Source organism: Daphnia magna, linkage group LG4 (genome assembly GCF_020631705.1).
Source record: "Daphnia magna isolate NIES linkage group LG4, ASM2063170v1.1, whole genome shotgun sequence".
NCBI lineage: Eukaryota > Metazoa > Arthropoda > Branchiopoda > Diplostraca > Daphniidae > Daphnia > Daphnia magna.
In genome coordinates, this window is record NC_059185.1 from 10,049,132 (window position 1) to 10,075,304 (window position 26,173).

Consider the following 26,173-nt stretch of genomic DNA (forward strand, 5'->3'; position numbering starts at 1 on the left):
GGTCAAGATGAAATTTGTAAACTCCCTTCGTTTTTTCAGAGCTTTTATATTTTTTTTTTTTTTTTTTTTGGAAAAAGAGGGAGGTGGGGTGAGGATATTAATGGTATAGGTGGATCGGTCCATTTCGCTCTGAGAATTGGTTCAAGTCTGGAATCAAACATGACTTTGTGATGGCTTAGCTGTTTAATGAGGGATTTCAGTAATTTGCACTCTGGATGTTCCCTTAGGGTGGCGACAAACGGATGATGATGGGATTCCAAAACGTAGCAGACAAATACTTTGTTGGAGAGAAATTCTGCGTCACCATGTGGTAAATTCAAAGGAGGCCCGGAACGTGGAAGACGGAAGCATAGCCACCACCTTTTCCTATCATTATGCCAAAGATCTACCACAGAACGCAGGCAATCGTCCGTCCCTGAAAAGATTAGTTAGCGCGTAAACAATCTTTAACAAGCGCGCACGTGAGGAAAATTATACGGGAACGTAACGAACCTTGCATACAAATCCATCTCACGATGTCAGCCATAATGCTCCATCCTTCTCGGATAACGGTCGAAGGTACGATAAAGATGTGCACGTCCAAAAAGTAAACCATCAGCTCAAGACACTTGCTGAGACCTTCACGTTTGTGGGCCAAGGAAATGGCACCATAATCCGATCCGAAATCAAAATCCGATTCAGTGTCAGACTGACAATTAATGCCCGAATTATGAACGTGCAAATAATGTTGGCAGAGCTCCAAAACCTAATAAAAAAATAAAATAAAATCGATACACTTTCTTTGTGAAATAATTAAACCGAAGACCTTCGCATCTCCCGAGTTTCTTTCAGCAACCAGTTCAAGAATAGAGAATGTTGTGATGATGTTGTGATTGCATCCTATATTTTAAAGAACTACAAAGGACATTTACCTGGGTATCCAGCCTTTGCTTTAAAGTCAATAGTTTCCGAAGCTGATATCGGCACTGGTATTATATGACCCGTTCTTTTGGAAACTCGTACTTTCTCTCCTTGCTCTGTAAACCGCCATTCTACTTTAGTCCCTTTACTACATCCGAAAAATATTATTAGTCGTAATATAACACTATCATAAACGGTGTTCTTACTCATCGGAAGGATCAACCAATGCAACCTCATTCGTGACCAAAAGAGGTGCTTCTGACTGAATTACTGTACCCGGGTAATCATCGGTCTTTCCAATCCACCTGTAATGCACGTTTAAGCCTTCAACAACAACCCAATTCCTTTCCTGAAAATAGAGAAAATGTGTAAAAAATACAGAATTAGTGACTGTTGCTTTATGATACAATTAATCAAATTTTTAATTAATTTCTTATCATTACCTCGATGATTTGGCTCACCAATCCTATCTTTCCTTTATCTTTTCCAACCAAGACTTCTACCTAATTCATACATTATACAAGGTTACAAAATATTCAACAAAAGAATAAGAAATTAATTTGATTTCTTCTGTACTCTATCTCCTCTAAAAATGTCCATTCTTTAAGTGGCTCAACAAAAACTTTTTTCCTTCGGCTAAGATTTTGTCTCCGAAACTCTTCCGTCCATGGTCGATTCATGGTGTACCTAAAAAATAGTTAATTTGATAATTGTTATAATCAAAAGGACATCTAAAAACTAACATGTGTGCACTCAAACAAAAATGTTCTCTCAAACGTTTTAAGAAAAATGGAAAACCTTACCTAAACTTTTTCTTTTCTAGAGTTACAGGCAGATATTGTGGCAAATCTCTTGGTGCTTCCCAATAAACCTGTAATGTCAAAGAGAAATACAGTCAATCACACAAAATACTGCCAAATGTAAAAAAATTAAACAATGCATCCAGTATGAATTCAGCCTGGGGAGTTGTAAGAAATTAAGTAATTACTTGTCTCATCGCTCGTTTAATATAGGATTCAGGAAGATTAGAATAATCTGTAGAAAATTTCGCGATCTTCGAAAGCATTACGGTAAGCCTCATTCTTTAAATCAATCAAATAGTTTCCAATCAAAATGAAGAATTTTTTCTTTTTAATTTGGTTTTTCTGGGCAAGATTCACCGTGACCGGCCTTCTTTAATACACCGGGCCTAGCATCGCTTCTTGAAACAATGCAAAACGTGGTAAGTCTATGCTTTGGACTGACACCTGGTGTTTAAGCTTTTGGAGCCTGCTTTGTTTACCAGAGCTGCTTATCACTTTTGGATATCTCCGTGTGCGTCGCTTGATGACACACTTCTCTTTCTTTTGAAGGATAGGCCACCTATAAGCGCAATACCAGCTACCAGGCCTTAGGTTTCAGTTACAGAATACGGCATTCAGCCAAGTTGGTCTTGCGGCAGTCCGTAAGTATGTGATGATCAGCTGGAATTTGGAGCATGACAGCGCATGTACTGCTGTAGTGCCAGAGCTTTATTCAGTATTAGCAAATATAAATTTTATCAATACGGTTTACATTTATTAAGTTAAAATCTTCACTACTATGTTGCTTAGGTGATTTCCAATATAGTTCATTTTTTAGAATTACCCTCCACCTGGTGAATTTTTTGTTTTTTCAATGAAAGTCTTGGGACGAGAGCTAAGCGTCAACTACTTATTTTCTGCGCTAAATTAGCGGTATATAAGGCTTCGCATTCAAGTTTAGGTTGTGGAACAGTGTGCTCTTGTAGTTTGGAAGACGTGGGCATTCGATGATGAGCGTCACTGTTCCCGCAAAGCTGAAAGACAAAGCTTAAACCGTGTTCTAGAGGAGAACGTTGTCAGGACATCAGGTTGTGTATGCCACGTCCACACGAAGTCGAGGGGTTGCAAGAATAGCAGAGGCTCCCGGGCATGCAGGTCGCGGAGGAGATGGCCAATTCGCGGTGTGATACATGATCGTGGCTGTTGCGTGCTTTCGAGTGATATTGCGGATGTCCAGAGGCCGAAGGGACGGTTCATCAATGGTGAAGTACTTCCAATTTCATCATGTGCTTGGTCCGTAGAAGCATAGATCTAGCGTAACAGGTTGTCGGAAGATGACACCTTTCCTTGGGTGAATACGGAAAAGCTAATAATTTTTCATTCTCGTAAACTTACAAAAAAAAATCATTTTTTAAATTTTTGTTTTGTTTTTTGTCCTTTATAGGATTGACAGTATTTTTCTTGTGCTGATTCTAAACGTAAAAGTTTGATATATTTGTAGCTCTTTATAGGCTGCAACGAGCGTCTCAGTAGATAAAAGTAGCCTATTTACCACGACTTTATCAAGCTTCCTAGTCACCCTCGTTACATTGAGTTAAAGCTGAAATTTGAGTTAAAGCTGAAATTAGAGTTAAATAGCCCTTGTGGCCTAATGAATAAGGCACCGGCCTCCTAAGCCGGGGATTGCGAGTTCGAGTCTCGCCAGAGGTATAACGAAATGTATATATATTCATAGCAATGTGATTCCACTCGGATTACCACAGATTTGAGCAAATATTCCGTTTTTCAGCAGAAAATTGTTTTCGGGAAATTATCATTTTGTTTAATGGAGTTTTTTAGTTTTTTCTTAAGTTACTTCTAAATAAAAATATTTAACGAACGTATTTTAGCAACTATGAAAGAGCTTTCCGTTGTTTAGATGGCCGTTTAGCTACAGATTTAGGTTCTTGAACTGATGCTTTCTGTCCCTTTACAGGTTTCCCTTTAGGCGGTGAGGTAGGTGGCATGGAATTCCGGGAAGCACCATGGCTCTCATGCAGGAGTTCTTCTACGAAACTCAGTGGATCGAATTCTTCCGAAAATGACTCCTGAGCAACCGAAGTCATTTTCTTTGCACTCTTCTTTTTCGCTGTTGCTGAGGTCTTCATGGTAGCTTCCGGATTAGGTACCTAAGAATTCATCATGAATCAAAATAGCCAAGAACACACATTGTAATCGACTTACATCAATGTCGCCGTTTTCCGACGATTTTGTTTTGCTTCTGTTTTCCTTCGATTTGTTTACCTTGATGTTCTTCTTTGGCGATGATTTCTTGTCCATCGCGGATGACTCGCCAAGAGGCTTTGACCCAGCTTTGAATTTTGAACGTTTCGTAGAGGTTATATCTTTCGATTTACCCTCCGTGCTGTCATCGCCAGAATATTTCAACATAATTTCTTCGACGGAAAGTGCGACATCTATTGGCTCTTCGGAAATTTTTGCTTTTTTTGACGGGCGTGAATCCGTAGACAATTTGCGTCGAGTTACTTTCGCCTTTGGCTTTTCTGTACCAGGCGTTGCCATAGAAGTGAAACTTCTAGATTCAGCAAGGATTTTTTCGATAAGTGCATCAGCAGATACAGAATCTGAGGAATTCAATTCGTTTGAAGTGGGTAGCTCTTTTTTTCCGTTAGAAATGGTTTTTGTCGATTTCTTTGTTTTGTGATTTTTGCCGGTAGATTGTGTTTTCTTTGCAGGAAAATTTTCAGAGGAACACTTTGCCGTTGTATTTTCTTCGAGAGAAACAGTATCAGCAACCTTGCTTTTGACTGGTGCTTTCTTACGCGGTAGGGCTTTTGAAGCTGAAACGCGTGATTCGTTGTCAGATTCCGATATAAAATTGGGATCTCTTACTCGAGTGTGACATTTCCTCGCTGTCGATTCGATACGAGATTTTTTCGGCTTTGGCTTAGAAGGTTCCTGTGCAGAAGGTAAGAGCACTTCCGTAGTTTCAACATCAGCAACACGGTTCGTCTCACTCACAGATATTTCCTGGAGAGCAGAAACTGAATCCACTTTTTGGCATTACCAATTTGTCGTTTCTTTTTGCGAACAGTATTAACAGTTTCTGGCATTGCTTCAACTTCTGGATTTGTAATGTCAGAATGGGTACGTGACGCTTTGCTATGTGTGACGGGTCCTGGCGTAGGCAAACGCTTCGAACTAGAAGTTGAAGGCAAAAAACATCTTGTAATGTCCGCGATTCTTCTTGCGCACTTTCCTCCAAAACCTTCCATCCGCCTAAAATGGAAAATTTGCGGTTACTACTTTGCGTGGTATCCCTTTTACCATTTTTCGACGAAGAGCTATCCGACAAAGACTTTTCTCTGGTTTTAGTCAAAAATTTTTTTTTTGGCTGTAGTCTTCCCAATTGCGAAGAATTGGAATCGTTAGTGCTCTTTGCCTTGTGTACTAGTTTAGGCGTAGAACCAGCTATTGGCAGTGGAGCTGAAAAATGCGGATTGGGTGGTTTTCGTTGATGAACAGCTGAGTCGATTTTTTCTTCTTAAAAGTACCAAAATGCGAAATAAATTAAAACTGTTAGAAAAAAATCGATTGAGAATCTAAATAAATAAGGGATTACCTTCGCCTTCACTGCACGAAGCGAACATGTCAGGACTTGAAGCCCCGAAATCCCGAGAAAAGCCTGCCAAACACATGCGGCATTACATTACGCATCAACGAAAAAAAAAAACTAGAAGTAATTACTTCTGTTTAGATTAGAACCGAAAGACAGCTCTGGACGGTCGGTGTTTTCTTCCAATACACACGCGTAGCTGCTTAGCTGAATACCAGATGTTGCGCTGTAATTCTGGCTAGTTCTTTTGACTAATGTTTCTTGAGGGATTTCGATTTCTTCTTCGACCACATACTCCTCTTCTTCTTGTTCCATACTGCTGGGCTTCATGGCAGTATTAGCGCAATACATGTCAACATCGAGCTTTTTTATAACTCGATTGATATTCTCGGCAATGTCATCTGTTGAGCTATTGCTACGAACGCTGAAACCTGTGACAGAATCATGTTAAACACAAAAATATATGTCATACACAATTAAATTCAATACTTACTGACGAGTTCCATGAGAGGATAACGATCTTCGTTCCGAATAACTTCCTTCGGTTGGCTTGGCGCACCTGAAAACTGCAACAAAGGGGTAGACACACTCGAAAACGAGGAAGCTGGAGGACTCGGCGCATCGGAATCTAAAAACAAGAAAAAAAATACATATATTTTGGATGCCATTGTCAAATTTATTTTTATGTGATACTTATTGAATAACTTACAGTCTTCTGATGCAAGATAAAGGGAAGAGTCAAAATATGTTTCCGATCGGCCATCTGTTTCACTCTCATCTGCTTGGTTTTCAATGCTACTGAAATCCGAATCGTCGCAACAGGAAGACGGAGCGTAATCGTCATCTGAAGGGAAATCTTCACAGGCACGATCTGAAATTTCGTCTTCGGATAACGGGTTCCACCGACGGGAATCAAAAATACTCTCCAACGTTGTTTCGCGGCTTCAATTTTTGCCAAAAGATTGGGATTTAACTCAGGAAAATTGAAAGTATCGTCGTCTTCAGTTTCGATGGGCGAAGACCTGTTGCTGGCCGCATCCGAGTCATCCGTTTCATTTTCCGACAAATCCAAAAAAGAATCTCGGGAATCCAAAGAACAGACCGAACCACCAGCTGACAGTGCCGCACTTCTTGACGAGCGAGTCATCCCGAGAAATCTCGATTGGACAGTCATCCTCATTCTCTTCTCATATCGTTTAGCCAACAGATCGTCAATTGGAAGCTCCAAAATACCGGCAGTATCTTTCATAACTCTGGCTAACGTTTTGTACTCCCCCTTTCTTTGAGAGGTGCTGAGGTCAAGATGAAATTTGTAAACTCCTTCGCTTTTTGCTCAGAGCTTTCGCTCTGAGAATTGGTTCAAGTCTGGAATCAAACATGACTTTGTGATGGCTTAGCTGTTTAATGAGGGATTTCAGTAATTTGCACTCTGGATGTTCCCTTAGGGTGGCGACAAACGGATGATGATGGGATTCCAAAACGTAGCAGACAAATACTTTGTTGGAGAGAAATTCTGCGTCACCATGTGGTAAATTCAAAGGAGGCCCGGAACGTGGAAGACGGAAGCATAGCCACCACCTTTTCCTATCATTATGCCAAAGATCTACCACAGAACGCAGGCAATCGTCCGTCCCTGAAAAGATTAGTTAGCGCGTAAACAATCTTTAACAAGCGCGCACGTGAGGAAAATTATACGGGAACGTAACGAACCTTGCATACAAATCCATCTCACGATGTCAGCCATAATGCTCCATCCTTCTCGGATAACGGTCGAAGGTACGATAAAGATGTGCACGTCCAAAAAGTAAACCATCAGCTCAAGACACTTGCTGAGACCTTCACGTTTGTGGGCCAAGGAAATGGCACCATAATCCGATCCGAAATCAAAATCCGATTCAGTGTCAGACTGACAATTAATGCCCGAATTATGAACGTGCAAATAATGTTGGCAGAGCTCCAAAACCTAATAAAAAAATAAAATAAAATCGATACACTTTCTTTGTGAAATAATTAAACCGAAGACCTTCGCATCTCCCGAGTTTCTTTCAGCAACCAGTTCAAGAATAGAGAATGTTGTGATGATGTTGTGATTGCATCCTATATTTTAAAGAACTACAAAGGACATTTACCTGGGTATCCAGCCTTTGCTTTAAAGTCAATAGTTTCCGAAGCTGATATCGGCACTGGTATTATATGACCCGTTCTTTTGGAAACTCGTACTTTCTCTCCTTGCTCTGTAAACCGCCATTCTACTTTAGTCCCTTTACTACATCCGAAAAATATTATTAGTCGTAATATAACACTATCATAAACGGTGTTCTTACTCATCGGAAGGATCAACCAATGCAACCTCATTCGTGACCAAAAGAGGTGCTTCTGACTGAATTACTGTACCCGGGTAATCATCGGTCTTTCCAATCCACCTGTAATGCACGTTTAAGCCTTCAACAACAACCCAATTCCTTTCCTGAAAATAGAGAAAATGTGTAAAAAATACAGAATTAGTGACTGTTGCTTTATGATACAATTAATCAAATTTTTAATTAATTTCTTATCATTACCTCGATGATTTGGCTCACCAATCCTATCTTTCCTTTATCTTTTCCAACCAAGACTTCTACCTAATTCATACATTATACAAGGTTACAAAATATTCAACAAAAGAATAAGAAATTAATTTGATTTCTTCTGTACTCTATCTCCTCTAAAAAATGTCCATTCTTTAAGTGGCTCAACAAAAACTTTTTTCCTTCGGCTAAGATTTTGTCTCCGAAACTCTTCCGTCCATGGTCGATTCATGGTGTACCTAAAAAATAGTTAATTTGATAATTGTTATAATCAAAAGGACATCTAAAAACTAACATGTGTGCACTCAAACAAAAATGTTCTCTCAAGCGTTTTAAGAAAAATGGAAAACCTTACCTAAACTTTTTCTTTTCTAGAGTTACAGGCAGATATTGTGGCAAATCTCTTGGTGCTTCCCAATAAACCTGTAATGTCAAAGAGAAATACAGTCAATCACACAAAATACTGCCAAATGTAAAAAAATTAAACAATGCATCCAGTATGAATTCAGCCTGGGGAGTTGTAAGAAATTAAGTAATTACTTGTCTCATCGCTCGTTTAATATAGGATTCAGGAAGATTAGAATAATCTGTAGAAAATTTCGCGATCTTCGAAAGCATTACGGTAAGCCTCATTCTTTAAATCAATCAAATAGTTTCCAATCAAAATGAAGAATTTTTTCCTTTTAATTTGGTTTTTCTGGGCAAGATTCACCGTGACCGGCCTTCTTTAATACACCGGGCCTAGCATCGCTTCTTGAAACAATGCAAAACGTGGTAAGTCTATGCTTTGGACTGACACCTGGTGTTTAAGCTTTTGGAGCCTGCTTTGTTTACCAGAGCTGCTTATCACTTTTGGATATCTCCGTGTGCGTCGCTTGATGACACACTTCTCTTTCTTTTGAAGGATAGGCCACCTATAAGCGCAATACCAGCTACCAGGCCTTAGGTTTCAGTTACAGAATACGGCATTCAGCCAAGTTGGTCTTGCGGCAGTCCGTAAGTATGTGATGATCAGCTGGAATTTGGAGCATGACAGCGCATGTACTGCTGTAGTGCCAGAGCTTTATTCAGTATTAGCAAATATAAATTTTATCAATACGGTTTACATTTATTAAGTTAAAATCTTCACTACTATGTTGCTTAGGTGATTTCCAATATAGTTCATTTTTAGAATTACCCTCCACCTGGTGAATTTTTTGTTTTTTCAATGAAAGTCTTGGGACGAGAGCTAAGCGTCAACTACTTATTTTCTGCGCTAAATTAGCGGTATATAAGGCTTCGCATTCAAGTTTAGGTTGTGGAACAGTGTGCTCTTGTAGTTTGGAAGACGTGGGCATTCGATGATGAGCGTCACTGTTCCCGCAAAGCTGAAAGACAAAGCTTAAACCGTGTTCTAGAGGAGAACGTTGTCAGGACATCAGGTTGTGTATGCCACGTCCACACGAAGTCGAGGGGTTGCAAGAATAGCAGAGGCTCCCGGGCATGCAGGTCGCGGAGGAGATGGCCAATTCGCGGTGTGATACATGATCGTGGCTGTTGCGTGCTTTCGAGTGATATTGCGGATGTCCAGAGGCCGAAGGGACGGTTCATCAATGGTGAAGTACTTCCAATTTCATCATGTGCTTGGTCCGTAGAAGCATAGATCTAGCGTAACAGGTTGTCGGAAGATGACACCTTTCCTTGGGTGAATACGGAAAAGCTAATAATTTTTCATTCTCGTAAACTTACAAAAAAAAATCATTTTTTTAAATTTTTGTTTTGTTTTTTGTCCTTTATAGGATTGACAGTATTTTTCTTGTGCTGATTCTAAACGTAAAAGTTTGATATATTTGTAGCTCTTTATAGGCTGCAACGAGCGTCTCAGTAGATAAAAGTAGCCTATTTACCACGACTTTATCAAGCTTCCTAGTCACCCTCGTTACATTGAGTTAAAGCTGAAATTTGAGTTAAAGCTGAAATTAGAGTTAAATAGCCCTTGTGGCCTAATGAATAAGGCACCGGCCTCCTAAGCCGGGGATTGCGAGTTCGAGTCTCGCCAGAGGTATAACGAAATGTATATATATTCATAGCAATGTGATTCCACTCGGATTACCACAGATTTGAGCAAATATTCCGTTTTTCAGCAGAAAATTGTTTTCGGGAAATTATCATTTTGTTTAATGGAGTTTTTTAGTTTTTTCTTAAGTTACTTCTAAATAAAAATATTTAACGAACGTATTTTAGCAACTATGAAAGAGCTTTCCGTTGTTTAGATGGCCGTTTAGCTACAGATTTAGGTTCTTGAACTGATGCTTTCTGTCCCTTTACAGGTTTCCCTTTAGGCGGTGAGGTAGGTGGCATGGAATTCCGGGAAGCACCATGGCTCTCATGCAGGAGTTCTTCTACGAAACTCAGTGGATCGAATTCTTCCGAAAATGACTCCTGAGCAACCGAAGTCATTTTCTTTGCACTCTTCTTTTTCGCTGTTGCTGAGGTCTTCATGGTAGCTTCCGGATTAGGTACCTAAGAATTCATCATGAATCAAAATAGCCAAGAACACACATTGTAATCGACTTACATCAATGTCGCCGTTTTCCGACGATTTTGTTTTGCTTCTGTTTTCCTTCGATTTGTTTACCTTGATGTTCTTCTTTGGCGATGATTTCTTGTCCATCGCGGATGACTCGCCAAGAGGCTTTGACCCAGCTTTGAATTTTGAACGTTTCGTAGAGGTTATATCTTTCGATTTACCCTCCGTGCTGTCATCGCCAGAATATTTCAACATAATTTCTTCGACGGAAAGTGCGACATCTATTGGCTCTTCGGAAATTTTTGCTTTTTTTGACGGGCGTGAATCCGTAGACAATTTGCGTCGAGTTACTTTCGCCTTTGGCTTTTCTGTACCAGGCGTTGCCATAGAAGTGAAACTTCTAGATTCAGCAAGGATTTTTTCGATAAGTGCATCAGCAGATACAGAATCTGAGGAATTCAATTCGTTTGAAGTGGGTAGCTCTTTTTTTCCGTTAGAAATGGTTTTTGTCGATTTCTTTGTTTTTGATTTTTTGCCGGTAGATTGTGTTTTCTTTGCAGGAAAATTTTCAGAGGAACACTTTGCCGTTGTATTTTCTTCGAGAGAAACAGTATCAGCAACCTTGCTTTTGACTGGTGCTTTCTTACGCGGTAGGGCTTTTGAAGCTGAAACGCGTGATTCGTTGTCAGATTCCGATATAAAATTGGGATCTCTTACTCGAGTGTGACATTTCCTCGCTGTCGATTCGATACGAGATTTTTTCGGCTTTGGCTTAGAAGGTTCCTGTGCAGAAGGTAAGAGCACTTCCGTAGTTTCAACATCAGCAACACGGTTCGTCTCACTCACAGATATTTCCTGGAGAGCAGAAACTGAATCCACTTTTTGGCATTACCAATTTGTCGTTTCCTTTTTGCGAACAGTATTAACAGTTTCTGGCATTGCTTCAACTTCTGGATTTGTAATGTCAGAATGGGTACGTGACGCTTTGCTATGTGTGACGGGTCCTGGCGTAGGCAAACGCTTCGAACTAGAAGTTGAAGGCAAAAAACATCTTGTAATGTCCGCGATTCTTCTTGCGCACTTTCCTCCAAAACCTTCCATCCGCCTAAAATGGAAGATTTGCGGTTACTACTTTGCGTGGTATCCCTTTTACCATTTTTCGACGAAGAGCTATCCGACAAAGACTTTTCTCTGGTTTTAGTCAAAAATTTTTTTTGGCTGTAGTCTTCCCAATTGCGAAGAATTGGAATCGTTAGTGCTCTTTGCCTTGTGTACTAGTTTAGACGTAGAACCAGCTATTGGCAGTGGAGCTGAAAAATGCGGATTGGGTGGTTTTCGTTGATGAACAGCTGAGTCGATTTTTTCTTCTTAAAAGTACCAAAATGCGAAATAAATTAAAACTGTTAGAAAAAAATCGATTGAGAATCTAAATAAATAAGGGATTACCTTCGCCTTCACTGCACGAAGCGAACATGTCAGGACTTGAAGCCCCGAAATCCCGAGAAAAGCCTGCCAAACACATGCGGCATTACATTACGCATCAACGAAAAAAAAAAACTAGAAGTAATTACTTCTGTTTAGATTAGAACCGAAAGACAGCTCTGGACGGTCGGTGTTTTCTTCCAATACACACGCGTAGCTGCTTAGCTGAATACCAGATGTTGCGCTGTAATTCTGGCTAGTTCTTTTGACTAATGTTTCTTGAGGGATTTCGATTTCTTCTTCGACCACATACTCCTCTTCTTCTTGTTCCATACTGCTGGGCTTCATGGCAGTATTAGCGCAATACATGTCAACATCGAGCTTTTTTATAACTCGATTGATATTCTCGGCAATGTCATCTGTTGAGCTATTGCTACGAACGCTGAAACCTGTGACAGAATCATGTTAAACACAAAAATATATGTCATACACAATTAAATTCAATACTTACTGACGAGTTCCATGAGAGGATAACGATCTTCGTTCCGAATAACTTCCTTCGGTTGGCTTGGCGCACCTGAAAACTGCAACAAAGGGGTAGACACACTCGAAAACGAGGAAGCTGGAGGACTCGGCGCATCGGAATCTAAAAACAAGAAAAAAAATACATATATTTTGGATGCCATTGTCAAATTTATTTTTATGTGATACTTATTGAATAACTTACAGTCTTCTGATGCAAGATAAAGGGAAGAGTCAAAATATGTTTCCGATCGGCCATCTGTTTCACTCTCATCTGCTTGGTTTTCAATGCTACTGAAATCCGAATCGTCGCAACAGGAAGACGGAGCGTAATCGTCATCTGAAGGGAAATCTTCACAGGCACGATCTGAAATTTCGTCTTCGGATAACGGGTTCCACCGACGGGAATCAAAAAATACTCTCCAACGTTGTTTCGCGGCTTCAATTTTTGCCAAAAGATTCGGATTTAACTCAGGAAAATTGAAAGTATCGTCGTCTTCAGTTTCGATGGGCGAAGACCTGTTGCTGGCCGCATCCGAGTCATCCGTTTCATTTTCCGACAAATCCAAAAAAGAATCTCGGGAATCCAAAGAACAGACCGAACCACCAGCTGACAGTGCCGCACTTCTTGACGAGCGAGTCATCCCGAGAAATCTCGATTGGACAGTCATCCTCATTCTCTTCTCATATCGTTTAGCCAACAGATCGTCAATTGGAAGCTCCAAAATACCGGCAGTATCTTTCATAACTCTGGCTAACGTTTTGTACTCCCCCCTTTCTTTGAGAGGTGCTGAGGTCAAGATGAAATTTGTAAACTCCTTCGCTTTTTGCTCAGAGCTTTCGCTCTGAGAATTGGTTCAAGTCTGGAATCAAACATGACTTTGTGATGGCTTAGCTGTTTAATGAGGGATTTCAGTAATTTGCACTCTGGATGTTCCCTTAGGGTGGCGACAAACGGATGATGATGGGATTCCAAAACGTAGCAGACAAATACTTTGTTGGAGAGAAATTCTGCGTCACCATGTGGTAAATTCAAAGGAGGCCCGGAACGTGGAAGACGGAAGCATAGCCACCACCTTTTCCTATCATTATGCCAAAGATCTACCACAGAACGCAGGCAATCGTCCGTCCCTGAAAAGATTAGTTAGCGCGTAAACAATCTTTAACAAGCGCGCACGTGAGGAAAATTATACGGGAACGTAACGAACCTTGCATACAAATCCATCTCACGATGTCAGCCATAATGCTCCATCCTTCTCGGATAACGGTCGAAGGTACGATAAAGATGTGCACGTCCAAAAAGTAAACCATCAGCTCAAGACACTTGCTGAGACCTTCACGTTTGTGGGCCAAGGAAATGGCACCATAATCCGATCCGAAATCAAAATCCGATTCAGTGTCAGACTGACAATTAATGCCCGAATTATGAACGTGCAAATAATGTTGGCAGAGCTCCAAAACCTAATAAAAAAATAAAATAAAATCGATACACTTTCTTTGTGAAATAATTAAACCGAAGACCTTCGCATCTCCCGAGTTTCTTTCAGCAACCAGTTCAAGAATAGAGAATGTTGTGATGATGTTGTGATTGCATCCTATATTTTAAAGAACTACAAAGGACATTTACCTGGGTATCCAGCCTTTGCTTTAAAGTCAATAGTTTCCGAAGCTGATATCGGCACTGGTATTATATGACCCGTTCTTTTGGAAACTCGTACTTTCTCTCCTTGCTCTGTAAACCGCCATTCTACTTTAGTCCCTTTACTACATCCGAAAAATATTATTAGTCGTAATATAACACTATCATAAACGGTGTTCTTACTCATCGGAAGGATCAACCAATGCAACCTCATTCGTGACCAAAAGAGGTGCTTCTGACTGAATTACTGTACCCGGGTAATCATCGGTCTTTCCAATCCACCTGTAATGCACGTTTAAGCCTTCAACAACAACCCAATTCCTTTCCTGAAAATAGAGAAAATGTGTAAAAAATACAGAATTAGTGACTGTTGCTTTATGATACAATTAATCAAATTTTTAATTAATTTCTTATCATTACCTCGATGATTTGGCTCACCAATCCTATCTTTCCTTTATCTTTTCCAACCAAGACTTCTACCTAATTCATACATTATACAAGGTTACAAAATATTCAACAAAAGAATAAGAAATTAATTTGATTTCTTCTGTACTCTATCTCCTCTAAAAAATGTCCATTCTTTAAGTGGCTCAACAAAAACTTTTTTCCTTCGGCTAAGATTTTGTCTCCGAAACTCTTCCGTCCATGGTCGATTCATGGTGTACCTAAAAAATAGTTAATTTGATAATTGTTATAATCAAAAGGACATCTAAAAACTAACATGTGTGCACTCAAACAAAAATGTTCTCTCAAACGCTTTTAAGAAAAATGGAAAACCTTACCTAAACTTTTTCTTTTCTAGAGTTACAGGCAGATATTGTGGCAAATCTCTTGGTGCTTCCCAATAAACCTGTAATGTCAAAGAGAAATACAGTCAATCACACAAAATACTGCCAAATGTAAAAAAAATTAAACAATGCATCCAGTATGAATTCAGCCTGGGGAGTTGTAAGAAATTAAGTAATTACTTGTCTCATCGCTCGTTTAATATAGGATTCAGGAAGATTAGAATAATCTGTAGAAAATTTCGCGATCTTCGAAAGCATTACGGTAAGCCTCATTCTTTAAATCAATCAAATAGTTTCCAATCAAAATGAAGAATTTTTTCTTTTTAATTTGGTTTTTCTGGGCAAGATTCACCGTGACCGGCCTTCTTTAATACACCGGGCCTAGCATCGCTTCTTGAAACAATGCAAAACGTGGTAAGTCTATGCTTTGGACTGACACCTGGTGTTTAAGCTTTTGGAGCCTGCTTTGTTTACCAGAGCTGCTTATCACTTTTGGATATCTCCGTGTGCGTCGCTTGATGACACACTTCTCTTTCTTTTGAAGGATAGGCCACCTATAAGCGCAATACCAGCTACCAGGCCTTAGGTTTCAGTTACAGAATACGGCATTCAGCCAAGTTGGTCTTGCGGCAGTCCGTAAGTATGTGATGATCAGCTGGAATTTGGAGCATGACAGCGCATGTACTGCTGTAGTGCCAGAGCTTTATTCAGTATTAGCAAATATAAATTTTATCAATACGGTTTACATTTATTAAGTTAAAATCTTCACTACTATGTTGCTTAGGTGATTTCCAATATAGTTCATTTTTTAGAATTACCCTCCACCTGGTGAATTTTTTGTTTTTTCAATGAAAGTCTTGGGACGAGAGCTAAGCGTCAACTACTTATTTTCTGCGCTAAATTAGCGGTATATAAGGCTTCGCATTCAAGTTTAGGTTGTGGAACAGTGTGCTCTTGTAGTTTGGAAGACGTGGGCATTCGATGATGAGCGTCACTGTTCCCGCAAAGCTGAAAGACAAAGCTTAAACCGTGTTCTAGAGGAGAACGTTGTCAGGACATCAGGTTGTGTATGCCACGTCCACACGAAGTCGAGGGGTTGCAAGAATAGCAGAGGCTCCCGGGCATGCAGGTCGCGGAGGAGATGGCCAATTCGCGGTGTGATACATGATCGTGGCTGTTGCGTGCTTTCGAGTGATATTGCGGATGTCCAGAGGCCGAAGGGACGGTTCATCAATGGTGAAGTACTTCCAATTTCATCATGTGCTTGGTCCGTAGAAGCATAGATCTAGCGTAACAGGTTGTCGGAAGATGACACCTTTCCTTGGGTGAATACGGAAAAGCTAATAATTTTTCATTCTCGTAAACTTACAAAAAAAAATCATTTTTTTAAATTTTTGTTTTGTTTTTTGTCCTTTATAGGATTGACAGTATTTTTCTTGTGCTGATTCTAAACGTAAAAGTTTGATATATTTGTAGCTCTTTATAGGCTGCAACGAGCGTCTCAGTAGATAAAAGTAGCCTATTTACCACGACTTTATCAAGCTTCCTAGTCACCCTCGTTACATTGAGTTAAAGCTGAAATTTGAGTTAAAGCTGAAATTAGAGTTAAATAGCCCTTGTGGCCTAATGAATAAGGCACCGGCCTCCTAAGCCGGGGATTGCGAGTTCGAGTCTCGCCAGAGGTATAACGAAATGTATATATATTCATAGCAATGTGATTCCACTCGGATTACCACAGATTTGAGCAAATATTCCGTTTTTCAGCAGAAAATTGTTTTCGGGAAATTATCATTTTGTTTAATGGAGTTTTTTAGTTTTTTCTTAAGTTACTTCTAAATAAAAATATTTAACGAACGTATTTTAGCAACTATGAAAGAGCTTTCCGTTGTTTAGATGGCCGTTTAGCTACAGATTTAGGTTCTTGAACTGATGCTTTCTGTCCCTTTACAGGTTTCCCTTTAGGCGGTGAGGTAGGTGGCATGGAATTCCGGGAAGCACCATGGCTCTCATGCAGGAGTTCTTCTACGAAACTCAGTGGATCGAATTCTTCCGAAAATGACTCCTGAGCAACCGAAGTCATTTTCTTTGCACTCTTCTTTTTCGCTGTTGCTGAGGTCTTCATGGTAGCTTCCGGATTAGGTACCTAAGAATTCATCATGAATCAAAATAGCCAAGAACACACATTGTAATCGACTTACATCAATGTCGCCGTTTTCCGACGATTTTGTTTTGCTTCTGTTTTCCTTCGATTTGTTTACCTTGATGTTCTTCTTTGGCGATGATTTCTTGTCCATCGCGGATGACTCGCCAAGAGGCTTTGACCCAGCTTTGAATTTTGAACGTTTCGTAGAGGTTATATCTTTCGATTTACCCTCCGTGCTGTCATCGCCAGAATATTTCAACATAATTTCTTCGACGGAAAGTGCGACATCTATTGGCTCTTCGGAAATTTTTGCTTTTTTTGACGGGCGTGAATCCGTAGACAATTTGCGTCGAGTTACTTTCGCCTTTGGCTTTTCTGTACCAGGCGTTGCCATAGAAGTGAAACTTCTAGATTCAGCAAGGATTTTTTCGATAAGTGCATCAGCAGATACAGAATCTGAGGAATTCAATTCGTTTGAAGTGGGTAGCTCTTTTTTTCCGTTAGAAATGGTTTTTGTCGATTTCTTTGTTTTTGATTTTTTGCCGGTAGATTGTGTTTTCTTTGCAGGAAAATTTTCAGAGGAACACTTTGCCGTTGTATTTTCTTCGAGAGAAACAGTATCAGCAACCTTGCTTTTGACTGGTGCTTTCTTACGCGGTAGGGCTTTTGAAGCTGAAACGCGTGATTCGTTGTCAGATTCCGATATAAAATTGGGATCTCTTACTCGAGTGTGACATTTCCTCGCTGTCGATTCGATACGAGATTTTTTCGGCTTTGGCTTAGAAGGTTCCTGTGCAGAAGGTAAGAGCACTTCCGTAGTTTCAACATCAGCAACACGGTTCGTCTCACTCACAGATATTTCCTGGAGAGCAGAAACTGAATCCACTTTTTTGGCATTACCAATTTGTCGTTTCCTTTTTGCGAACAGTATTAACAGTTTCTGGCATTGCTTCAACTTCTGGATTTGTAATGTCAGAATGGGTACGTGACGCTTTGCTATGTGTGACGGGTCCTGGCGTAGGCAAACGCTTCGAACTAGAAGTTGAAGGCAAAAAACATCTTGTAATGTCCGCGATTCTTCTTGCGCACTTTCCTCCAAAACCTTCCATCCGCCTAAAATGGAAGATTTGCGGTTACTACTTTGCGTGGTATCCCTTTTACCATTTTTCGACGAAGAGCTATCCGACAAAGACTTTTCTCTGGTTTTAGTCAAAAATTTTTTTTTGGCTGTAGTCTTCCCAATTGCGAAGAATTGGAATCGTTAGTGCTCTTTGCCTTGTGTACTAGTTTAGACGTAGAACCAGCTATTGGCAGTGGAGCTGAAAAATGCGGATTGGGTGGTTTTCGTTGATGAACAGCTGAGTCGATTTTTTCTTCTTAAAAGTACCAAAATGCGAAATAAATTAAAACTGTTAGAAAAAAATCGATTGAGAATCTAAATAAATAAGGGATTACCTTCGCCTTCACTGCACGAAGCGAACATGTCAGGACTTGAAGCCCCGAAATCCCGAGAAAAGCCTGCCAAACACATGCGGCATTACATTACGCATCAACGAAAAAAAAAAACTAGAAGTAATTACTTCTGTTTAGATTAGAACCGAAAGACAGCTCTGGACGGTCGGTGTTTTCTTCCAATACACACGCGTAGCTGCTTAGCTGAATACCAGATGTTGCGCTGTAATTCTGGCTAGTTCTTTTGACTAATGTTTCTTGAGGGATTTCGATTTCTTCTTCGACCACATACTCCTCTTCTTCTTGTTCCATACTGCTGGGCTTCATGGCAGTATTAGCGCAATACATGTCAACATCGAGCTTTTTTATAACTCGATTGATATTCTCGGCAATGTCATCTGTTGAGCTATTGCTACGAACGCTGAAACCTGTGACAGAATCATGTTAAACACAAAAATATATGTCATACACAATTAAATTCAATACTTACTGACGAGTTCCATGAGAGGATAACGATCTTCGTTCCGAATAACTTCCTTCGGTTGGCTTGGCGCACCTGAAAACTGCAACAAAGGGGTAGACACACTCGAAAACGAGGAAGCTGGAGGACTCGGCGCATCGGAATCTAAAAACAAGAAAAAAAATACATATATTTTGGATGCCATTGTCAAATTTATTTTTATGTGATACTTATTGAATAACTTACAGTCTTCTGATGCAAGATAAAGGGAAGAGTCAAAATATGTTTCCGATCGGCCATCTGTTTCACTCTCATCTGCTTGGTTTTCAATGCTACTGAAATCCGAATCGTCGCAACAGGAAGACGGAGCGTAATCGTCATCTGAAGGGAAATCTTCACAGGCACGATCTGAAATTTCGTCTTCGGATAACGGGTTCCACCGACGGGAATCAAAAAATACTCTCCAACGTTGTTTCGCGGCTTCAATTTTTGCCAAAAGATTCGGATTTAACTCAGGAAAATTGAAAGTATCGTCGTCTTCAGTTTCGATGGGCGAAGACCTGTTGCTGGCCGCATCCGAGTCATCCGTTTCATTTTCCGACAAATCCAAAAAAGAATCTCGGGAATCCAAAGAACAGACCGAACCACCAGCTGACAGTGCCGCACTTCTTGACGAGCGAGTCATCCCGAGAAATCTCGATTGGACAGTCATCCTCATTCTCTTCTCATATCGTTTAGCCAACAGATCGTCAATTGGAAGCTCCAAAATACCGGCAGTATCTTTCATAACTCTGGCTAACGTTTTGTACTCCCCCCTTTCTTTGAGAGGTGCTGAGGTCAAGATGAAATTTGTAAACTCCTTCGCTTTTTGCTCAGAGCTTTCGCTCTGAGAATTGGTTCAAGTCTGGAATCAAACATGACTTTGTGATGGCTTAGCTGTTTAATGAGGGATTTCAGTAATTTGCACTCTGGATGTTCCCTTAGGGTGGCGACAAACGGATGATGATGGGATTCCAAAACGTAGCAGACAAATACTTTGTTGGAGAGAAATTCTGCGTCACCATGTGGTAAATTCAAAGGAGGCCCGGAACGTGGAAGACGGAAGCATAGCCACCACCTTTTCCTATCATTATGCCAAAGATCTACCACAGAACGCAGGCAATCGTCCGTCCCTGAAAAGATTAGTTAGCGCGTAAACAATCTTTAACAAGCGCGCACGTGAGGAAAATTATACGGGAACGTAACGAACCTTGCATACAAATCCATCTCACGATGTCAGCCATAATGCTCCATCCTTCTCGGATAACGGTCGAAGGTACGATAAAGATGTGCACGTCCAAAAAGTAAACCATCAGCTCAAGACACTTGCTGAGACCTTCACGTTTGTGGGCCAAGGAAATGGCACCATAATCCGATCCGAAATCAAAATCCGATTCAGTGTCAGACTGACAATTAATGCCCGAATTATGAACGTGCAAATAATGTTGGCAGAGCTCCAAAACCTAATAAAAAAATAAAATAAAATCGATACACTTTCTTTGTGAAATAATTAAACCGAAGACCTTCGCATCTCCCGAGTTTCTTTCAGCAACCAGTTCAAGAATAGAGAATGTTGTGATGATGTTGTGATTGCATCCTATATTTTAAAGAACTACAAAGGACATTTACCTGGGTATCCAGCCTTTGCTTTAAAGTCAATAGTTTCCGAAGCTGATATCGGCACTGGTATTATATGACCCGTTCTTTTGGAAACTCGTACTTTCTCTCCTTGCTCTGTAAACCGCCATTCTACTTTAGTCCCTTTACTACATCCGAAAAATATTATTAGTCGTAATATAACACTATCATAAACGGTGTTCTTACTCATCGGAAGGATCAACCAATGCAACCTCATTCGTGACCAAAAGAGGTGCTTCTGACTGAATTACTGTACCCGGGTAATCATCGGTCTTTCCAATCCACCTGTAATGCACGTTTAAGCCTTCAACAACAACCCAATTCCTTTCCTGAAAATAGAGAAAATGTGTAAAAAATACAGAATTAGTGACTGTTGCTTTATGATACAATTAATCAAATTTTTAATTAATTTCTTATCATTACCTCGATGATTTGGCTCACCAATCCTATCTTTCCTTTATCTTTTCCAACCAAGACTTCTACCTAATTCATACATTATACAAGGTTACAAAATATTCAACAAAAGAATAAGAAATTAATTTGATTTCTTCTGTACTCTATCTCCTCTAAAAAATGTCCATTCTTTAAGTGGCTCAACAAAAACTTTTTCCTTCGGCTAAGATTTTGTCTCCGAAACTCTTCCGTCCATGGTCGATTCATGGTGTACCTAAAAAATAGTTAATTTGATAATTGTTATAATCAAAAGGACATCTAAAAACTAACATGTGTGCACTCAAACAAAAATGTTCTCTCAAACGTTTTAAGAAAAATGGAAAACCTTACCTAAACTTTTTCTTTTCTAGAGTTACAGGCAGATATTGTGGCAAATCTCTTGGTGCTTCCCAATAAACCTGTAATGTCAAAGAGAAATACAGTCAATCACACAAAATACTGCCAAATGTAAAAAAAATTAAACAATGCATCCAGTATGAATTCAGCCTGGGGAGTTGTAAGAAATTAAGTAATTACTTGTCTCATCGCTCGTTTAATATAGGATTCAGGAAGATTAGAATAATCTGTAGAAAATTTCGCGATCTTCGAAAGCATTACGGTAAGCCTCATTCTTTAAATCAATCAAATAGTTTCCAATCAAAATGAAGAATTTTTTCTTTTTAATTTGGTTTTTCTGGGCAAGATTCACCGTGACCGGCCTTCTTTAATACACCGGGCCTAGCATCGCTTCTTGAAACAATGCAAAACGTGGTAAGTCTATGCTTTGGACTGACACCTGGTGTTTAAGCTTTTGGAGCCTGCTTTGTTTACCAGAGCTGCTTATCACTTTTGGATATCTCCGTGTGCGTCGCTTGATGACACACTTCTCTTTCTTTTGAAGGATAGGCCACCTATAAGCGCAATACCAGCTACCAGGCCTTAGGTTTCAGTTACAGAATACGGCATTCAGCCAAGTTGGTCTTGCGGCAGTCCGTAAGTATGTGATGATCAGCTGGAATTTGGAGCATGACAGCGCATGTACTGCTGTAGTGCCAGAGCTTTATTCAGTATTAGCAAATATAAATTTTATCAATACGGTTTACATTTATTAAGTTAAAATCTTCACTACTATGTTGCTTAGGTGATTTCCAATATAGTTCATTTTTTAGAATTACCCTCCACCTGGTGAATTTTTTGTTTTTTCAATGAAAGTCTTGGGACGAGAGCTAAGCGTCAACTACTTATTTTCTGCGCTAAATTAGCGGTATATAAGGCTTCGCATTCAAGTTTAGGTTGTGGAACAGTGTGCTCTTGTAGTTTGGAAGACGTGGGCATTCGATGATGAGCGTCACTGTTCCCGCAAAGCTGAAAGACAAAGCTTAAACCGTGTTCTAGAGGAGAACGTTGTCAGGACATCAGGTTGTGTATGCCACGTCCACACGAAGTCGAGGGGTTGCAAGAATAGCAGAGGCTCCCGGGCATGCAGGTCGCGGAGGAGATGGCCAATTCGCGGTGTGATACATGATCGTGGCTGTTGCGTGCTTTCGAGTGATATTGCGGATGTCCAGAGGCCGAAGGGACGGTTCATCAATGGTGAAGTACTTCCAATTTCATCATGTGCTTGGTCCGTAGAAGCATAGATCTAGCGTAACAGGTTGTCGGAAGATGACACCTTTCCTTGGGTGAATACGGATATAATAATTTTTCATTCTCGTAAACTTACAAAAAAAAATCATTTTTTTAAATTTTTGTTTTGTTTTTTGTCCTTTATAGGATTGACAGTATTTTTCTTGTGCTGATTCTAAACGTAAAAGTTTGATATATTTGTAGCTCTTTATAGGCTGCAACGAGCGTCTCAGTAGATAAAAGTAGCCTATTTACCACGACTTTATCAAGCTTCCTAGTCACCCTCGTTACATTGAGTTAAAGCTGAAATTTGAGTTAAAGCTGAAATTAGAGTTAAATAGCCCTTGTGGCCTAATGAATAAGGCACCGGCCTCCTAAGCCGGGGATTGCGAGTTCGAGTCTCGCCAGAGGTATAACGAAATGTATATATATTCATAGCAATGTGATTCCACTCGGATTACCACAGATTTGAGCAAATATTCCGTTTTTCAGCAGAAAATTGTTTTCGGGAAATTATCATTTTGTTTAATGGAGTTTTTTAGTTTTTTCTTAAGTTACTTCTAAATAAAAATATTTAACGAACGTATTTTAGCAACTATGAAAGAGCTTTCCGTTGTTTAGATGGCCGTTTAGCTACAGATTTAGGTTCTTGAACTGATGCTTTCTGTCCCTTTACAGGTTTCCCTTTAGGCGGTGAGGTAGGTGGCATGGAATTCCGGGAAGCACCATGGCTCTCATGCAGGAGTTCTTCTACGAAACTCAGTGGATCGAATTCTTCCGAAAATGACTCCTGAGCAACCGAAGTCATTTTCTTTGCACTCTTCTTTTTCGCTGTTGCTGAGGTCTTCATGGTAGCTTCCGGATTAGGTACCTAAGAATTCATCATGAATCAAAATAGCCAAGAACACACATTGTAATCGACTTACATCAATGTCGCCGTTTTCCGACGATTTTGTTTTGCTTCTGTTTTCCTTCGATTTGTTTACCTTGATGTTCTTCTTTGGCGATGATTTCTTGTCCATCGCGGATGACTCGCCAAGAGGCTTTGACCCAGCTTTGAATTTTGAACGTTTCGTAGAGGTTATATCTTTCGATTTACCCTCCGTGCTGTCATCGCCAGAATATTTCAACATAATTTCTTCGACGGAAAGTGCGACATCTATTGGCTCTTCGGAAATTTTTGCTTTTTTTGACGGGCGTGAATCCGTAGACAATTTGCGTCGAGTTACTTTCGCCTTTGGCTTTTCTGTACCAGGCGTTGCCATAGAAGTGAAACTTCTAGATTCAGCAAGGATTTTTTCGATAAGTGCATCAGCAGATACAGAATCTGAGGAATTCAATTCGTTTGAAGTGGGTAGCTCTTTTTTTCCGTTAGAAATGGTTTTTGTCGATTTCTTTGTTTTTGATTTTTTGCCGGTAGATTGTGTTTTCTTTGCAGGAAAATTTTCAGAGGAACACTTTGCCGTTGTATTTTCTTCGAGAGAAACAGTATCAGCAACCTTGCTTTTGACTGGTGCTTTCTTACGCGGTAGGGCTTTTGAAGCTGAAACGCGTGATTCGTTGTCAGATTCCGATATAAAATTGGGATCTCTTACTCGAGTGTGACATTTCCTCGCTGTCGATTCGATACGAGATTTTTTCGGCTTTGGCTTAGAAGGTTCCTGTGCAGAAGGTAAGAGCACTTCCGTAGTTTCAACATCAGCAACACGGTTCGTCTCACTCACAGATATTTCCTGGAGAGCAGAAACTGAATCCACTTTTTTGGCATTACCAATTTGTCGTTTCCTTTTTGCGAACAGTATTAACAGTTTCTGGCATTGCTTCAACTTCTGGATTTGTAATGTCAGAATGGGTACGTGACGCTTTGCTATGTGTGACGGGTCCTGGCGTAGGCAAACGCTTCGAACTAGAAGTTGAAGGCAAAAAACATCTTGTAATGTCCGCGATTCTTCTTGCGCACTTTCCTCCAAAACCTTCCATCCGCCTAAAATGGAAGATTTGCGGTTACTACTTTGCGTGGTATCCCTTTTACCATTTTTCGACGAAGAGCTATCCGACAAAGACTTTTCTCTGGTTTTAGTCAAAAATTTTTTTTTGGCTGTAGTCTTCCCAATTGCGAAGAATTGGAATCGTTAGTGCTCTTTGCCTTGTGTACTAGTTTAGACGTAGAACCAGCTATTGGCAGTGGAGCTGAAAAATGCGGATTGGGTGGTTTTCGTTGATGAACAGCTGAGTCGATTTTTTCTTCTTAAAAGTACCAAAATGCGAAATAAATTAAAACTGTTAGAAAAAAATCGATTGAGAATCTAAATAAATAAGGGATTACCTTCGCCTTCACTGCACGAAGCGAACATGTCAGGACTTGAAGCCCCGAAATCCCGAGAAAAGCCTGCCAAACACATGCGGCATTACATTACGCATCAACGAAAAAAAAAACTAGAAGTAATTACTTCTGTTTAGATTAGAACCGAAAGACAGCTCTGGACGGTCGGTGTTTTCTTCCAATACACACGCGTAGCTGCTTAGCTGAATACCAGATGTTGCGCTGTAATTCTGGCTAGTTCTTTTGACTAATGTTTCTTGAGGGATTTCGATTTCTTCTTCGACCACATACTCCTCTTCTTCTTGTTCCATACTGCTGGGCTTCATGGCAGTATTAGCGCAATACATGTCAACATCGAGCTTTTTTATAACTCGATTGATATTCTCGGCAATGTCATCTGTTGAGCTATTGCTACGAACGCTGAAACCTGTGACAGAATCATGTTAAACACAAAAATATATGTCATACACAATTAAATTCAATACTTACTGACGAGTTCCATGAGAGGATAACGATCTTCGTTCCGAATAACTTCCTTCGGTTGGCTTGGCGCACCTGAAAACTGCAACAAAGGGGTAGACACACTCGAAAACGAGGAAGCTGGAGGACTCGGCGCATCGGAATCTAAAAACAAGAAAAAAAATACATATATTTTGGATGCCATTGTCAAATTTATTTTTATGTGATACTTATTGAATAACTTACAGTCTTCTGATGCAAGATAAAGGGAAGAGTCAAAATATGTTTCCGATCGGCCATCTGTTTCACTCTCATCTGCTTGGTTTTCAATGCTACTGAAATCCGAATCGTCGCAACAGGAAGACGGAGCGTAATCGTCATCTGAAGGGAAATCTTCACAGGCACGATCTGAAATTTCGTCTTCGGATAACGGGTTCCACCGACGGGAATCAAAAATACTCTCCAACGTTGTTTCGCGGCTTCAATTTTTGCCAAAAGATTCGGATTTAACTCAGGAAAATTGAAAGTATCGTCGTCTTCAGTTTCGATGGGCGAAGACCTGTTGCTGGCCGCATCCGAGTCATCCGTTTCATTTTCCGACAAATCCAAAAAAGAATCTCGGGAATCCAAAGAACAGACCGAACCACCAGCTGACAGTGCCGCACTTCTTGACGAGCGAGTCATCCCGAGAAATCTCGATTGGACAGTCATCCTCATTCTCTTCTCATATCGTTTAGCCAACAGATCGTCAATTGGAAGCTCCAAAATACCGGCAGTATCTTTCATAACTCTGGCTAACGTTTTGTACTCCCCCCTTTCTTTGAGAGGTGCTGAGGTCAAGATGAAATTTGTAAAC

At 40.1% G+C, this 26,173-nt stretch overlaps 6 protein-coding genes, 4 long non-coding RNA genes and 2 pseudogenes across 15 annotated transcripts; 4 read left to right on the forward strand and 8 right to left on the reverse strand.

The window, feature by feature from the left end:
• Positions 1–164: 164 nt before the first annotated feature.
• On the reverse strand, positions 165–2,053 carry LOC123471608 (annotated as a pseudogene).
• On the forward strand, positions 2,046–2,525 carry LOC116922032. The gene is made up of 2 exons (XR_004393796.2): positions 2,046–2,122; positions 2,253–2,525. It is a non-coding gene; the product is annotated as an uncharacterized LOC116922032 (long non-coding RNA).
• Positions 2,526–3,390: 865 nt separating this feature from the next.
• LOC116922021 lies at positions 3,391–6,538 on the reverse strand. 2 transcript variants are annotated; one of them, XM_045173259.1, is made up of 6 exons: positions 6,008–6,538; positions 5,792–5,926; positions 5,430–5,729; positions 5,305–5,367; positions 3,906–5,222; positions 3,391–3,850 (listed from the first exon to the last, which is right to left on the reverse strand). In XM_045173259.1, the coding sequence occupies exons 2-5, from the start codon at positions 5,802–5,804 to the stop codon at positions 4,696–4,698; spliced, it is 903 nt and encodes a 300-aa protein (XP_045029194.1). In that variant the 5' UTR covers positions 5,805–5,926; positions 6,008–6,538; the 3' UTR covers positions 3,391–3,850; positions 3,906–4,695. The 2 variants fall into 2 exon arrangements, with proteins under 2 accessions (XP_045029194.1, XP_045029193.1); XM_045173258.1 differs by having other exon boundaries at positions 3,906–5,225.
• A 142-nt stretch (positions 6,539–6,680) lies between these two features.
• On the reverse strand, positions 6,681–8,566 carry LOC123471606 (probable 39S ribosomal protein L24, mitochondrial). 2 transcript variants are annotated; one of them, XM_045173263.1, is made up of 9 exons: positions 8,406–8,566; positions 8,221–8,288; positions 7,993–8,104; positions 7,860–7,919; positions 7,623–7,765; positions 7,428–7,564; positions 7,322–7,340; positions 7,009–7,261; positions 6,681–6,931 (listed from the first exon to the last, which is right to left on the reverse strand). In XM_045173263.1, the coding sequence occupies exons 1-8, from the start codon at positions 8,496–8,498 to the stop codon at positions 7,111–7,113; spliced, it is 783 nt and encodes a 260-aa protein (XP_045029198.1). In that variant the 5' UTR covers positions 8,499–8,566; the 3' UTR covers positions 6,681–6,931; positions 7,009–7,110. The 2 variants fall into 2 exon arrangements, with proteins under 2 accessions (XP_045029198.1, XP_045029199.1); XM_045173264.1 differs by lacking the exon at positions 6,681–6,931 and having other exon boundaries at positions 7,097–7,261; positions 7,322–7,410; positions 7,465–7,564.
• Positions 8,563–9,034, forward strand: LOC123471620. Its single transcript, XR_006646418.1, has 2 exons — positions 8,563–8,639; positions 8,770–9,034. It is a non-coding gene; the product is annotated as an uncharacterized LOC123471620 (long non-coding RNA).
• An 873-nt stretch (positions 9,035–9,907) lies between these two features.
• LOC123471604 lies at positions 9,908–13,064 on the reverse strand. Of its 2 annotated transcripts, none has more exons than XM_045173257.1 (6): positions 12,524–13,064; positions 12,308–12,442; positions 11,946–12,245; positions 11,821–11,883; positions 10,423–11,738; positions 9,908–10,367 (listed from the first exon to the last, which is right to left on the reverse strand). In XM_045173257.1, exons 1-5 carry the CDS (start codon positions 13,062–13,064, stop codon positions 11,572–11,574), a joined length of 1,206 nt encoding a protein of 401 aa, XP_045029192.1. In that variant the 3' UTR covers positions 9,908–10,367; positions 10,423–11,571. The 2 variants fall into 2 exon arrangements, with proteins under 2 accessions (XP_045029192.1, XP_045029191.1); XM_045173256.1 differs by having other exon boundaries at positions 10,423–11,741.
• LOC123471406 (msx2-interacting protein-like) lies at positions 10,092–11,313 on the reverse strand. Its single transcript, XM_045172641.1, has 3 exons — positions 11,293–11,313; positions 10,483–11,229; positions 10,092–10,367 (listed from the first exon to the last, which is right to left on the reverse strand). Exons 1-3 carry the CDS (start codon positions 11,311–11,313, stop codon positions 10,092–10,094), a joined length of 1,044 nt encoding a protein of 347 aa, XP_045028576.1.
• Positions 13,065–13,198: 134 nt separating the features above from the next.
• On the reverse strand, positions 13,199–15,292 carry LOC123471605 (probable 39S ribosomal protein L24, mitochondrial). 2 transcript variants are annotated; one of them, XM_045173261.1, is made up of 9 exons: positions 14,926–15,292; positions 14,740–14,807; positions 14,511–14,622; positions 14,378–14,437; positions 14,141–14,283; positions 13,946–14,082; positions 13,840–13,858; positions 13,527–13,779; positions 13,199–13,449 (listed from the first exon to the last, which is right to left on the reverse strand). In XM_045173261.1, the coding sequence occupies exons 1-8, from the start codon at positions 15,016–15,018 to the stop codon at positions 13,629–13,631; spliced, it is 783 nt and encodes a 260-aa protein (XP_045029196.1). In that variant the 5' UTR covers positions 15,019–15,292; the 3' UTR covers positions 13,199–13,449; positions 13,527–13,628. The 2 variants fall into 2 exon arrangements, with proteins under 2 accessions (XP_045029196.1, XP_045029197.1); XM_045173262.1 differs by lacking the exon at positions 13,199–13,449 and having other exon boundaries at positions 13,615–13,779; positions 13,840–13,928; positions 13,983–14,082; positions 14,926–15,140.
• On the forward strand, positions 15,083–20,870 carry LOC123471618. The gene is made up of 2 exons (XR_006646416.1): positions 15,083–15,159; positions 15,290–20,870. It is a non-coding gene; the product is annotated as an uncharacterized LOC123471618 (long non-coding RNA).
• On the reverse strand, positions 19,722–21,613 carry LOC123471609 (annotated as a pseudogene).
• LOC123471617 lies at positions 21,604–25,346 on the forward strand. Its single transcript, XR_006646415.1, has 2 exons — positions 21,604–21,680; positions 21,811–25,346. It is a non-coding gene; the product is annotated as an uncharacterized LOC123471617 (long non-coding RNA).
• LOC123471611 lies at positions 22,947–26,083 on the reverse strand. 2 transcript variants are annotated; one of them, XM_045173269.1, is made up of 6 exons: positions 25,564–26,083; positions 25,348–25,482; positions 24,986–25,285; positions 24,862–24,924; positions 23,462–24,779; positions 22,947–23,406 (listed from the first exon to the last, which is right to left on the reverse strand). In XM_045173269.1, exons 2-5 carry the CDS (start codon positions 25,358–25,360, stop codon positions 24,616–24,618), a joined length of 540 nt encoding a protein of 179 aa, XP_045029204.1. In that variant the 5' UTR covers positions 25,361–25,482; positions 25,564–26,083; the 3' UTR covers positions 22,947–23,406; positions 23,462–24,615. The 2 variants fall into 2 exon arrangements, with proteins under 2 accessions (XP_045029204.1, XP_045029203.1); XM_045173268.1 differs by having other exon boundaries at positions 23,462–24,782.
• Between the last annotated feature and the right edge of the window lie 90 nt (positions 26,084–26,173).

Bases quoted from the DNA above. Each gene is read 5' to 3' on its own strand.
- LOC123471611 (XM_045173268.1), bottom strand. The intron at 24,925-24,985 runs GTAATTACTTCT...TGTGTTTGGCAG, and splicing joins CGGTTCTAATCTAAACAGAA to GCTTTTCTCGGGATTTCGGG. The intron at 24,783-24,861 runs GTAATCCCTTAT...GGTACTTTTAAG, and splicing joins TTCGTGCAGTGAAGGCGAAG to AAGAAAAAATCGACTCAGCT.
- LOC116922021 (XM_045173258.1), bottom strand. The intron at 5,368-5,429 runs GTAATTACTTCT...TGTGTTTGGCAG, and splicing joins CGGTTCTAATCTAAACAGAA to GCTTTTCTCGGGATTTCGGG. The intron at 5,226-5,304 runs GTAATCCCTTAT...GGTACTTTTAAG, and splicing joins TTCGTGCAGTGAAGGCGAAG to AAGAAAAAATCGACTCAGCT.
- LOC123471604 (XM_045173256.1), bottom strand. From the start codon at position 13,064: ATGAAAGATACTGCCGGTATTTTGGAGCTTCCAATTGACGATCTGTTG. The intron at 12,443-12,523 runs GTAAGTTATTCA...TCTTGTTTTTAG, and splicing joins TTATCTTGCATCAGAAGACT to ATTCCGATGCGCCGAGTCCT. The intron at 12,246-12,307 runs GTAAGTATTGAA...ATTCTGTCACAG, and splicing joins TCCTCTCATGGAACTCGTCA to GTTTCAGCGTTCGTAGCAAT.
- LOC123471606 (XM_045173263.1), bottom strand. From the start codon at position 8,498: ATGAGGCTTACCGTAATGCTTTCGAAGATCGCGAAATTTTCTACAGAT. The intron at 8,289-8,405 runs GTAATTACTTAA...TTGACATTACAG, and splicing joins TTAAACGAGCGATGAGACAA to GTTTATTGGGAAGCACCAAG. The intron at 7,920-7,992 runs GTACAGAAGAAA...TGTATGAATTAG, and splicing joins CATTTTTTAGAGGAGATAGA to GTAGAAGTCTTGGTTGGAAA.
- LOC123471406 (XM_045172641.1), bottom strand. From the start codon at position 11,313: ATGCCAGAAACTGTTAATACT. The intron at 11,230-11,292 runs GTTCGCAAAAAG...TCTGCTCTCCAG, and splicing joins TGCCAGAAACTGTTAATACT to GAAATATCTGTGAGTGAGAC. The intron at 10,368-10,482 runs GTAAACAAATCG...ATGAATTCTTAG, and splicing joins CGCCAAAGAAGAACATCAAG to GTACCTAATCCGGAAGCTAC.
- LOC123471605 (XM_045173261.1), bottom strand. From the start codon at position 15,018: ATGAGGCTTACCGTAATGCTTTCGAAGATCGCGAAATTTTCTACAGAT. The intron at 14,808-14,925 runs GTAATTACTTAA...TTGACATTACAG, and splicing joins TTAAACGAGCGATGAGACAA to GTTTATTGGGAAGCACCAAG. The intron at 14,284-14,377 runs GTAATGATAAGA...CTCTATTTTCAG, and splicing joins TGGTGAGCCAAATCATCGAG to GAAAGGAATTGGGTTGTTGT.